The sequence below is a fragment of the Alnus glutinosa genome, chromosome 12, assembly GCF_958979055.1.
Source record: "Alnus glutinosa chromosome 12, dhAlnGlut1.1, whole genome shotgun sequence".
Taxonomy (NCBI): Eukaryota; Viridiplantae; Streptophyta; class Magnoliopsida; order Fagales; family Betulaceae; genus Alnus; species Alnus glutinosa.
The window spans coordinates 23,828,494-23,840,663 of record NC_084897.1 but is presented as its reverse complement, the minus strand read 5'-3'; the positions used below and the strand labels follow the sequence as shown (position 1 = coordinate 23,840,663).

General features: G+C 37.5%; 1 protein-coding gene and 2 pseudogenes across 1 annotated transcript; all 3 read left to right on the top strand.

Moving 5' to 3' along the window:
- Positions 1 to 638: 638 nt before the first annotated feature.
- On the top strand, positions 639 to 1,908 carry LOC133852687 (non-functional pseudokinase ZRK2-like). Its single transcript, XM_062289447.1, has 2 exons — positions 639 to 1,216; positions 1,259 to 1,908. Exons 1-2 carry the CDS (start codon positions 999 to 1,001, stop codon positions 1,839 to 1,841), a joined length of 801 nt encoding a protein of 266 aa, XP_062145431.1. The 5' UTR covers positions 639 to 998; the 3' UTR covers positions 1,842 to 1,908.
- An 805-nt stretch (positions 1,909 to 2,713) lies between these two features.
- Positions 2,714 to 3,705, top strand: LOC133852686 (serine/threonine-protein kinase ZRK1-like; annotated as a pseudogene).
- Positions 3,706 to 5,929: 2,224 nt separating this feature from the next.
- LOC133852768 (serine/threonine-protein kinase ZRK1-like) lies at positions 5,930 to 7,375 on the top strand (annotated as a pseudogene).
- The last annotated feature ends 4,795 nt before the right edge of the window (positions 7,376 to 12,170 follow it).

The following is a 12,170-nucleotide window of genomic DNA, read 5'->3' as shown; positions in this document are numbered from 1 at the left end:
TTCTTAAAAAAATAATAAATAAATAATAATAATAATAAAAAATAAAAAATAAAAAAAGAAAAAGAAGAAGAAAGAGAAGATTTGGGCTCCATTTCCACATTTGTCCAAAGACTCCATTTTTGCTTCAGACGCCCAAAGTGCTTCATTTTCGCATCTCTATGGCTTCAAACTGTGCACTGGTGGTGATGTTCATGCAATCCTTGGCGATCCAATCGGTCTTGAAGCTGGGACGAAATCGTTGATGAGGAGGGATAGTGACTGGTAGTCGAACCAGTAGTGGAGAGAAATAAAAAAAGTTTTGACAAGACGAGCTGGCTGTTAAGTGAAAGGAACTTTTTTTTTTTTTACCTGCTTATGTCAGTAACATGCCACATATTTTTTAATAGGTGGCATGTTTTAAGCCGTTAGATGTATCTCACTGCTTATATTTTAAAAAGAGCTACCACCGCAATTTCTTGTCGTGGATCTGAATCCAAAATGTAGACTCAGAGTCAGGAATAGTGGAAATCTGACGTGGCAAATGCCACGTCAGGGTGTATGAAGATGGGAGTAAGATGCAGTGCGTCTAGCATTTCTCTTAATTTAAAGTCATATTAGTGGGACCCAACAAGGTGGTGCTAAAGTCTAAACATCAAATATCCACGAAATTTCCTTCTACTTTCGTGGACAAGAGAGGGGGTCAGGGGAGCATTTGTCAATTGTTGGTGAGACTGAAATTGCTGGTTTTAATGGGTTAACGAGTTGATGAGGAAGACTCCGCCTTACTTTCCACGAAATCAACCTTAATTTACTTTTGCGGACGCGAGGGGAAATTTTGCAGAGCGGGGAGAGAGAGAAAGAGAGCATTTCTAGATAATGGAGGGCTTGTATTGGTGAAGCTGGTTGCCTCTTGTAATGGCAGGCCTATCCCCATCCGTACCTTCTCTTATCAACAGCTCATCTTGGCAACCAATGACTTTGATCATCGCCTAATTCTACATGAAGACTCGGGGTTTCAAATGTCCAAGGGTTCTTTTGAAGGCCGAATACTTTTCATTAAGAGTTATAATAGAAAGATGTCCTCCGCAAAGGACTGGGCCCTAACGGATATAGCTATTTCTGCAAAGACAAGCACTCACAAAAATGTTCTAAAACTGGTAGGATGTTGTCTCGAGACTTCGATTCCGACTATAGTGTATGAATATGCTCAAAATGGAGTCCTTGCCGATCGAATTTTTATCTCTAAATGACAAGGTACGCCCATGGTGTGGCAAAGCAGGTTAAAAATCATAAGACAGATTGCTCATGTAACTGTATATCTCAACACAACATTCTCCAGACCCATCATCCATACGAATATAACGTCGAGAAATATATTCTTAGACCAGCATGATGTTCCCAAACTTGCAGATTTTTCACTTTGCATTTCAATTCCAGAGGGTGAAATTCATGTGGTAACTGATCACGTGATCGGGACTTTGGGTTTCTTGTGCCCTAGCTATTTGAATACGAACACGATAACAGAGAAAACTGATGTCTATAGCTTTAGTATGGTTCTATTACAAATTTTAACTGGACAGGATTATTATGGTCTACATACATTAGCTTCTAAAAACATTGACATGTTGAGGAATAATCCTCTTGAAGACCATGAGAAGTTGATGGATTCTTTGAGAAACCGTGCTCTAAATGAGATTGTGGATCCTGCAATTCTGAAGGAGGAAGGAGGAGCTAGTTTGGAGCCGCAATTGCAAGCTGTGTTGGACCTTGCTCTAACATGCACAGAGTACTATCCAGAGATAAGGCCGACGATGGTGGATGTTATCAAAAAACTCAGGCAGATTGAAAGGTCCATCGCATGATTTTTTTTCTCACTTGATTTGTTGATGTTATAATTGATTTTGAGCCTATTTTGCTTGAAATCTAAGTCTGTGTACCATTGACATCTTCATTCTGTCTGAGTTTGATTTGAATCTAGTTGTTTCCTTTTTTGTAATTTTTAATTATCTCTATCTTTTTAAAAGATGAAGAACAAAAGTTAATTATTCAGTTGAATTTGATATCATTTTAGTGTTTAGAGCTTCGTTTAAAAAAAGAAGAAACGAAAATGCATTATCAGGAATGGTTGATGGGGGCATTGGAGGATCATAATCCTATCAAATTATCTGACCGAATTTGAAAGAATTCGAACAGGTGATTGTGAGATATCACTTATAGAATTTATTTGACCAAATAAAAATTGGATAGTCCAACTATTTATCAAAAAGGGTAATTGCTTGTTTTAGGAAGCCCCAAATCTAATTAAGTTTAGGAATTAGCAATTTTTTTTTTTTTTGGATAGTCGAGTACAATTTTTGTAGTTTAATTTTCTGTGGCACTAAATGGCTATGATTCAAATGTTATAGTTATTCCAAACTCCAATGTAGATCCAGCAGACAATTTAATGTTGTCTAAATACTGAATGCAAGTGGTCGTTGAGAAAGTTGCGTTTAATATCTTTGTCAATAAAAGCTGCTTTCAAGCCTTTACGCGTAGATTGTGTCCAAAAGAAAAAGCCATTACGCATAGATTGTTTCCCAATCAATGGCCGTTAATCCTCCAAAAAGTCCAATAAAGGCCAACACATAGCAATGATTAGGAACGCTCCGCTTAGTTTCGACGAATTTCGTGCACATTCAATCAGTGGGGGAAATGGAGATCAAAGAGAGAGGATTTTTGTCAAGAATGACCAAAAAAAGAGAGAAAAATAGCGTTTCTAGAGAATGGAAGCAAAGTACTGGAGGAGCTGGTTCGCGCATGTAATGGCAGGCCTATTCCAATCCGCACCTTCTCCTATCAAGAGCTTAGCCAAGCAACGAATGGCTTTGATCATTGCCTTGTTGTAAACAATGAAACGTTGTATAATTGGTATAAGGGTTCCTTTGATGACCGAACTATTTTCATCAAGGAGTATAAAGAAGACGCCGCAGTGCCGGACATGGCCTTCACCGACATAGCTATTTCTGCAAAGGCTAGCGCTCGCAAGAATGTTGTAAAGCTGGTTGGGTGCTGTCTCGAGACTCAAATTCCCACTTTGGTTTATGAATCTGCTGAGAATGGAACCCTCAGCGATCGAATTTTTGCCTTCGATTCCAACGGAGCTCGACAACAATGTCAGCCTATGGCATGGCAAAGCAGACTAAGGATTGCAAGGCAGATTGCTCATGCAATTGCATATCTCTACACTGCATTCTCTAGACCCATCATCCATAGGCATAAAATTGCGAAATATCTTCTTAGACCGACTCGATGTTCCCAAATTATGTGATTTTTCACTTTCCGTGTCGGTCCTCGAGGGTGAAACCGACGTGAAAGTTGAGTTACAGGAGTACACTATCGGGTACGTGTGCCCCATCTATTTTGCCACGAGCAGGGTAACAGAGAAAACTGATGTTTTTAGCTTTGGTAGAGTTTTATTAGAACTTTTGACCGGACGTTCTTCTTGGCAGCTAAATAAAGATGTTGAAGATATGAACTTAACAAGATTACTTGAGAAACCGTGCTATGAATTTGAATCTGATTGTGGATCCCGCAATCCTAGCAGCGGAAGGAAGAGCCAACGCGCAACAACAATTGCAAGCCGTACTTGAGCTTGCCATCATAAGTGTAGATTATGATTTGGTAAAAAGTCCAACTATGGTTGATGTTACAAAAGAGCTCAAACGGATCGAGAGGTTCGTTGCTTAATTACTTTTCTCACGTGGTCCGTCATCTAAGTTAGGGGTGTACAAGCGGTTATAACCGGCAGTTATTGGCAAAAACCGCTAACCGCCTAGGCGGAGGCGGTTATTGACCGAATAACCGACGGTTATATAACTGCTTTTTAGTTGGGCTATGGGACGGTTTTGAACCGTGTTTTTGGGCTGGGTTTGGACCATTTTTGGGCCAATTTTTGCTTCTTTTGAGCCGATTTTGGCCACTATTGTGCCGATTTTAATTCAATTTAATCATATCAATTTCACATATTCTACAGATCTTGACACATACATCCAGAAACTGATAAAATGGTGAATTTTTTTAACTTCTAGCAGATGGGTCTCTCAAAGTTCCATTTAATCATATCAATTTTACATTCACAAATAGGAACAAATCGTCAAAAGAAACGCATACAGAAATCATCAAAACAATGAAGATGAAAACTTCGTAATATCAAAAAATAAGGACAAAACCAAAAGAAAAAAAAAAAAAGAAAGAAGACTTTCACTATTCTCATATTGAGGAATGGGAGACAAAAATCTAAAGACCACGGGAAGGAGAAAAAAAATCATTTATTTTGCAAAAAAAAAAAAATGTCACAAAGAAAATGGGTATGGGTTTGGATCTACAAGCTTGGTAATAGAAGCGCACAGGGAAGAAGGCTAAGAGTACATGACATTAAAAAAACTGAGAAATAGTGGAGATTCGGGAGAAGCTAACAGTGTAGCTACTAGCTAGCAGTGGCGGAGACGAGATGGTCGTAAGCCAGAGAGGTCTCAACGGTGCTGGAAGAGTGGAGGGAGATGAGAGGCAGAGGCTCGGGCGTTGGGCGTCGTGGGTGAACGGCAAAAATGTGAGAGAGGTGAGGAGAAATGTTGAAATGATTAACCCTAACCCTTAAATATGCTTATATATGTATAGCAAAACGAAGCCCCTTGTTCCGGGTTTTTTATTTTATTATATATATATAAAAGCAGTTAGCGGTTATTAACCGCTTTTCTCAAACCCTATAACCGCTAACCGAATCAGCCTAGGCGGTTAGCGGTTATTTATAACCACTTTTAAAAGCGGTTAGCGATTATAAGCGGTTAGCAGTTTTAAAACGGTTATAACCGCTCTGTTTGTACACCCTAATTCAAGTTCTTTGGTAACCCATCAATTATCCATTATAGGTTAATTTTATGTATTTTTGTAGTTGATTACATGCTTGATTTTGAGTCTCATTTCGCTTTAAATCTGTGTAAGCACTCTTTATATCATCGTTCTGAATTGAATCTATCAATAGTTTTGGGCTGATTCCGTTTTGTAATTTTTAACTATCCGTGTCTTTTTTCTTTTTAAATATCCTGAAGTTCGAAGCTTTAATTTTTTTGGGTTTTAATGTGAATTTCTCTCTATTTTAGCCCCTCTTTTTTTCTTTTTCTTTTTTCCTGGTTATTGTATATCTATTGAGTTGTTTTTCTTTTTGGGTCTCGTTAACTTTTTTGGCTGCTGAAAACACTGAGGAAATGAAAAATGAAAAAATAAATATTAACTGGATTCAATACTAACTCTCTAAATTTTCAACAATATGCAATTGTAGATGAATCATATGATATATGAATATGATGGTATTTCGGTTTTCAGAACATTGATTGAGCTTATTATATCCTCTGATCTTGTCATTTATTCAAATTATTTGGTTATGTTTGTATGTTGGTGCCCTCAATGACCTCTTGGTCTCCTCCTTGATGCACACGCCGATGGTCCTGGAGAAGAATGGGATGGGTCTCCAACGAGAAGAGCTTGCCGCCGGCAGACGGAGTCTCGAGGCCAAGCAACTTGGTCAAGTCCATGGCAATAGCGGTCTTTTCGGGGTCTTGAGGCTGAGATTGGCGATGAAGGGAAAAATGAAGGAATAAAGAAATAGTTTAAAAAAAAAAAAAAAAAAAAAGATTTAGAGAAACTGAGAAAGAATGGACCACAAGTGGGGTTTTCTACTGTGGGCTAGCTGGATCATATGTGCTGGGCAAGATGGGTATGGCTTCAACTATACTATTCCCAGGACTAAATGGGCTATGAATTCAGATGTTAGCAATTTCTTTTTGAATTGAAGAGCGCTAATCAGTCGCTCTATTTAGATTTATGAGAAAGTTGCGTTTTGGGTCCCAACTTTTTCGAATCAGTGAGAATTGAGAAAGTTGCGTCTAAGACGAGCAGAGTGGAGACAGAGACCTTAGGCGTAGAATTGAATGGCCGGGAGTCGGGACCCTCCGAAAAGTCCAAATAATGGTTAACAAACGGCATTGACGAAGAAGGCTCCGCCTACGTCCACGAAATCAACCTTAATTTACTTTTGCGGACGCAAGGGGAAATGGGATTAAAGTTAGGCCACTTACAAGCCCTGCAGAGCGGGGAGACAGAGAGAGAGAAAGGGAAGCATGCTACTGAAGAAGCTGAATATTGCTGCTCCTCTTGTAGATCATCGCTGGAAAAAGAGAGAAGAAGAGAGAGCGAGAAAGAGAGCATTTCTAGAGAATGGAGGGCTTGTATTGGAGAAGCTAGTTGCCTGTTGTAATGGCAGGCCTATTCCCATCCGTACCTTCTCTTATCAAGAGCTCATCTTGGCAACCAATAACTTTGATCATCGCCTTATTCTACATGCAGACAATGGGTATCGAATGTACAAGGGTTCTTTTGAAGGCCGAATACTTTCCATTAAGACGTATTTTGATCATGGTCCATCTGACAAGGACTTGGCCCTAATGGATATAGGTATTTCTGCAAAGATGAGCACTCACAAAAATATTCTAAAACCGGTAGGATGCTGTCTCGAGACTTCAATTCTTGGGGTCCTTGCCGATCAAATTTATATCTCTCGACGACAAGGTACGCCCATGTTGCGGCAGAGCAGGTTAAAGATTGCAAGATAGATTGCTCATGCAATTGCATATCTCCACACTGCCTTCTCCAGACCCATCATCCATAGAGGTATAAAACCGCAAAATATCTTATTAGACCAGCATGATGTTCCCAAACTTACAGAATTTTCATTTTCTATTTCAATTCCTGAGGGTGAAACTCACGTGGAAGATGAAGTGCAAGGGACTCTAAGTTTCGTATGCCCTAGCTATTTATGGACAAATAGGATAACGGAGAAAACTGATGTCTATAGCTTCGGTATGGTTCTATTAGAGATTTTAACTGGACAACGTTCATTTGATCCAGAGAGTTTAGTTAGAGATGAAGATTGCAATTTAAGAATTCACGTACGAGACCGTGCCATAAATGAGATTGTGAATCCTACAATTTTGTCAGAGGAAGGAGGAGCTGGTGTGGAGCAGCAATTGCAAGCTGTGCGGCAGCTTGCTCTCACATGCATAGAGGACGATCTAGAGATAAGGCCGACGATGGTGGATGTTACAAAAGAACTCAGGCAGATTGAGAGGTCCATCGCATGATTTTTTTCTCGCTCATTTGGCCCATCATGGGTCAATTTAATTATATTATATTTTTCTACTTGCTTTTATGCTTGATTTTGAGCCTTGTTTCGCTTGAAATCCAAGTCTGTGTACCCTCTTCACATCTTCGTTCTGTATGAGTTTGACTTGAATCTATCATTGGGCATTAGTTGATTCCATTTTTTAGTTTTCAATTGTCTCTATCTTTTTGAAAGAAGAAAAACAAAAAGTTGATTAATTATGCAGTTGCTCGTCTATGTTGAAGTTGATCATTTAAACTCTTGAAAAAATTAGTATCATGGAGTTCACAATCCTTATAAAAACCTAGTTGTTTAAGGTGTTTTTGTTTGATTAATTAATACCACTTGGATGCACATGCAATACTCTATGTGATGATGGATTAATATTCCTGTTTCTACATTTGGTAGAAACTTCAAAACTGTGAGAATTCCTAACCTTGGCTACCTCGACGTTCAAAACACTCCTCAAGGAACCATAATCTTAGTTGAAACTGGAAGTGGAAGTCCTACGGGTCCTGCAGCTAGATGCCTAGATCTATGGTGCTTAAGTTCTTGGTAAATTTCATGCCATTAAACAGGAAATAATCAATTTTAGGCTACCAAAGTAAAGAAAAACGCAACTTTAATCCCCAAAGTAAGCTGAAAGAAGTTACTTCTGGCCCGGCAAAGCCCATCCTCAATTTTTGTTTTTTTTGGATGAATAGCCCATCCTCAATTTGGACGGCTTGGGTTTATATTTTAGACCCGTGAGGTCCAAACTTAAAATAGTATGATTTATGTCCCCGACATTTTCATACTTGATTTCAATATCATTTTGTGCTAATCATCATTCTAAGCTTAATAAGAGACTGAAGATAGTCAAATGCACCTAAATCTATTCTGGAAAACGTTTCAAATGTAATAACTAAAATATTAACAAAGTCATTACTATGTGAACCACTTTCAATCCATTATCAGGAATAGTCTACTAGCCTAATGATATTACTTGCTTTAGGAGCCCCAGATCTGATTGAGCCCAGAGCTTGTATGGGCTGCATTCTCTTTGTAGTCTAAGGGCTATGCTGTTTGGTAAAATCTGCATTCGTGTTTACCTGTACCTGGCTGATTAAGTCTAGTCCATCTAGCCCACCTAGCCAACATAATATAACGTATTAGGTCACCGTTAAACTCAAAAACTTGAGCAGATAATGAAATTAAAGATAAATAACAAAGACAATGTTCAAACTCAAAACAACTTTTTTTTTTTTTTTTTTTCTGTTAATCTAGCTAAGTTGATATGATGTTTTGCCCATAACATTTTACTGCATGTATTTGTGCTGAAAGTACTTATTTATTTTATTGCCTAGGAAAGTGCGCAGCTTTACTTGATATGCAAGATTTGGGCTCATTTGGCGACGCTTTTTAGAATAGTAAAAACATTAACAAATAACTTAGAACACAAAATATTCAAAAATTACTTTCACTTTATGTCATATTACAACTGAAATACGAAAAAAAATCCTCTTAAAAGTTTTTTCAAGCGAGGCTCAATTTTCTTTTGAGGTGATGCAATCAGATCACATTAGTATTCATATCATGCCTATGTTGACTTTGAGTACATGGATAAGCCACTTTCATTGTATAGTTGGTAGATTTTCTATCTAAAGTAGGATCTTTGTTAGTGGAAGCAATAATTCTAGAGTTATTGGAATGTCAACAATATGATTCGCTCTTGGTACAGAGTATCTCACCGTTGAATAATATTAATACCTGAGCCCAAAATGGTACACTGCTACCTCATCTCTAATTTGCTCTCAACAATTCTATATTTGTAATTATGCAGGATGCGACAATTGTATGAACTTGATTATTGTCCTTCTTGACTTTTTCTTTCTGCAATTTTTGACCTTTTCCCTTGGCAATACTATTAGCCCTGTGATGTGTGGTATTGGCTTCACCTTATTCTAGAGTTAGTGCAAGCTTAATCATGACAAACCCCATTAAATGATAAAAAAAATAAAAATAAAATTAGTCTTTTGCAAGGCTTCTTCGCTTATTCTGGATTCTATGCATCATCATGTTTTGTTTTATTTCAATCATGTAAAGTTGGATGGCACATGATGGTGTCTCTGCCTTAGGATTCACAAACCTTTACCAAGAAGTACTTTGAAAACACTACTGTTCTTATTGTAGTATACTTCCTTCATAAAGTAGGAAAACAGTACTACAATGACGGCGGGGATATGAGCTATTGAGAGCATAAAGGAAAGGTGCTTATGGCTGCTGTTTCGTATGTATGCTTTGATTCATTCAAACCCTCTGTTACTCGTTTACAGCTAGATGAAAGTGTTGGTAGATCTCCTTACAATATCCAAAAGGGTAAAATCAACTGCATCTCATTCTCCTCCAAAGTAGACCGAGTAATTGGTACATATTCTTTTTGCTTTTTAGGCCATTTGTGGCTTTCTCTGGATGAGATGTTGTATAACTAAGTTATTGCATTGCTGTCTCAAACAGTCGAAGACTATACCTTAAAAGGATATTTTCTACTTTGAACAGGTTATTGGGTCCTCTTAAAAACTTCTGAAGAGTATTAATTTCATATATAAAGCATTGAAAATGTAGTTCTTGAGGGAATATTGTGGATTGGTGTCAAAGAGTAATGATGATAATGGTGGAAATCAATGGAAAGTCGGTGTTGTTGGTAGGATTAGTTGTAATCAACTAACCATTAACTAATTGGTGGAGAAAAGTTTAAGCTGTGTGGTTAGAATCATTTTTGTCAAGCTATGATTAAAAACAGTGTCCTGCTGGGAGTACTAAAACTCCAGTTAATCATATGTTCATCATTTTCTGGTGGGATCTGCTTTGGAAGCAGATTTTCCTACATATTTACTGTGGTATATTATATCAAAGTCTTGTATTTATAATATTGAAGAACCTCCCATAAATTAAAACTCTTAAATAAGATAGAACAAGCAGTCAAGAACAGGTAACCTTTATGAATGAAGCTTCTTGAACAAAATTGCTTCACTTACGAGCTCTATGCTGCCACATCGCCCTATTATAACTCAGACAACAACAGCCGCTACTTGACTTTGAATCCTTAACTAATTTCGTGTTTTTCAGCCAGGATTCCATGTGTTCTCCCAGCTACCACCCCATTTAACATTGTTATTAATTATGTGCGTACGTAGGGTCGGTATCAATTAATACGTCGTCTCAATCATTACTAGAAAGCCCTAGCAGCCTCTAGAATTTGACGTGCAACTATCTGATATGAACATTTTTAGAACATTTTCCTTCAATTTAAGTGGGACGACTGAAACTTGTTGCAAGCCAACGAACTGTGGTACGTGGTATATATACCCGTTTTGTTAGTGCATATGAAACTTCTAGTGATTGAGGTGGACAGGTGCAGGGCTATAAAGTCATACCAACTAATAAAATTTTAGAAGTGCACAGTACAAGGATTTTATTTCATAAATAATGTACAACTTTGTCGGGATATAAATTACAGTTGAACCCATTGAAACCAAATCTCCCCTACGTGAAAAATAACTGCAAAAGCCCACTAAATAGAAAATGGCTGAATCAGTGATCAAACGGTTCTAAGCCGGCTAAGTGAGAAGCATCCAAGGAATTATTTTTATGGAGTCTCATTAAAAGGGAACATTACATCCCCAAAATCGATCACGTTCGTATATATATATCATCTCTCTCTCTCTCTCTCTAAACGTTTTCCATTCAGTTATTTTGTCAAACAATATACGGACATAAATGTAGATTGGGGGGTGGTGGTGCTGAGATTAATTAAAGTTGGTTGGAGGGGATAGTAGCAGTGATTTTTGCAGCATGTGCTCCAATAATGCCAACCACACAACCCACCAACCAAGGGGGAAATCTCTCAATTTCAATCACACAATATGATTATTATTAGACCTCTCAGACTATAATTAATTAAGTTTGTGGGACTAATTATCCCTCCTCCATACTTCTTGTCCATGTGACTTTACCTTGTTCTTGTGGGAGTTCAAACGAATCTCCATGAAACTAACTCATCATACACTTTTAAATAGGAATAAACAATTGATTTATTAAATCTTTGTGTTATAATTATGTCTGTTCATGCATTCCTTGTGGCTGGACATGTGAGGGCAAGCAATATGGTTAACCCATCATTGGCATCTGTCTTTTTGGAAAGGTTTTTCAGGCTCTTGGCAAGCACTTGCACCTGTGTGGTGGCGTGGAGTGAGTATCTTCTTAATTCCAACCCAAATGTTACCATTTACGCTTATAATTAAGCTACAATTCTTTTTGGTTGTATGGGCAGCCATATATTTTAGGGAAAATTATTAAACTAATTAATCCTTGAGGTTTAACCTTGTATTAAGTCGATTTTTGTGGTATAAATATTATCTTAAAGATTCTTGGGTATTATTTTATATCAAATGGTTCCCTTGTCCACCTTTGGGGTGATAGGACTACTTTTTTTTGGACTTTAAGAATGATTCGACTACTCTTAAACATCATATTTGAAGGTGGACGAACTACTACTTGAGGCGGTTAAGTAGTACTTGCACCCACATTTTCTATTTTTGTTTTGATTTTTTAACGTGTCAAGATGACTTATCATTTAGCATATGTGGCGAGATAATATTGGCGCCGACATTGATATATGCTAATATATCACTTTGTCAATAAAATCTAATTTTAGGTGGATTGAATGACTAATTCGATACAAAATGACATCTCAATGATGTTTAAGATAATTTTTGTACCACACAACTCGATTTGATGAGTCTCATAAGTGGTCTCTCATGATTATCTGTCTAAATTTTTTTAAATTCAGACAAATAATCGTAGAAAATCATAATCTCACCCGATATATTTTAATGTACACTTAATATATACTACAGTGACATAAAAGAATCATTAGCCTTCTGGTAGTTGCATTTCTTCTCATGCATTGAAGCAGTGCGGGCAATATTCGTCGGGTTGACATCAAGAAAGATCC

What these genes read in the sequence shown, in the direction of transcription:
- LOC133852687 (XM_062289447.1), top strand. Translation starts at nt 999, where the DNA reads ATGTCCAAGGGTTCTTTTGAAGGCCGAATACTTTTCATTAAGAGTTAT. An exon ending in GTCCTTGCCGATCGAATTTT is followed by an intron (nt 1,217 to 1,258) that starts TATCTCTAAATG and finishes GTGGCAAAGCAG; the next exon opens with GTTAAAAATCATAAGACAGA.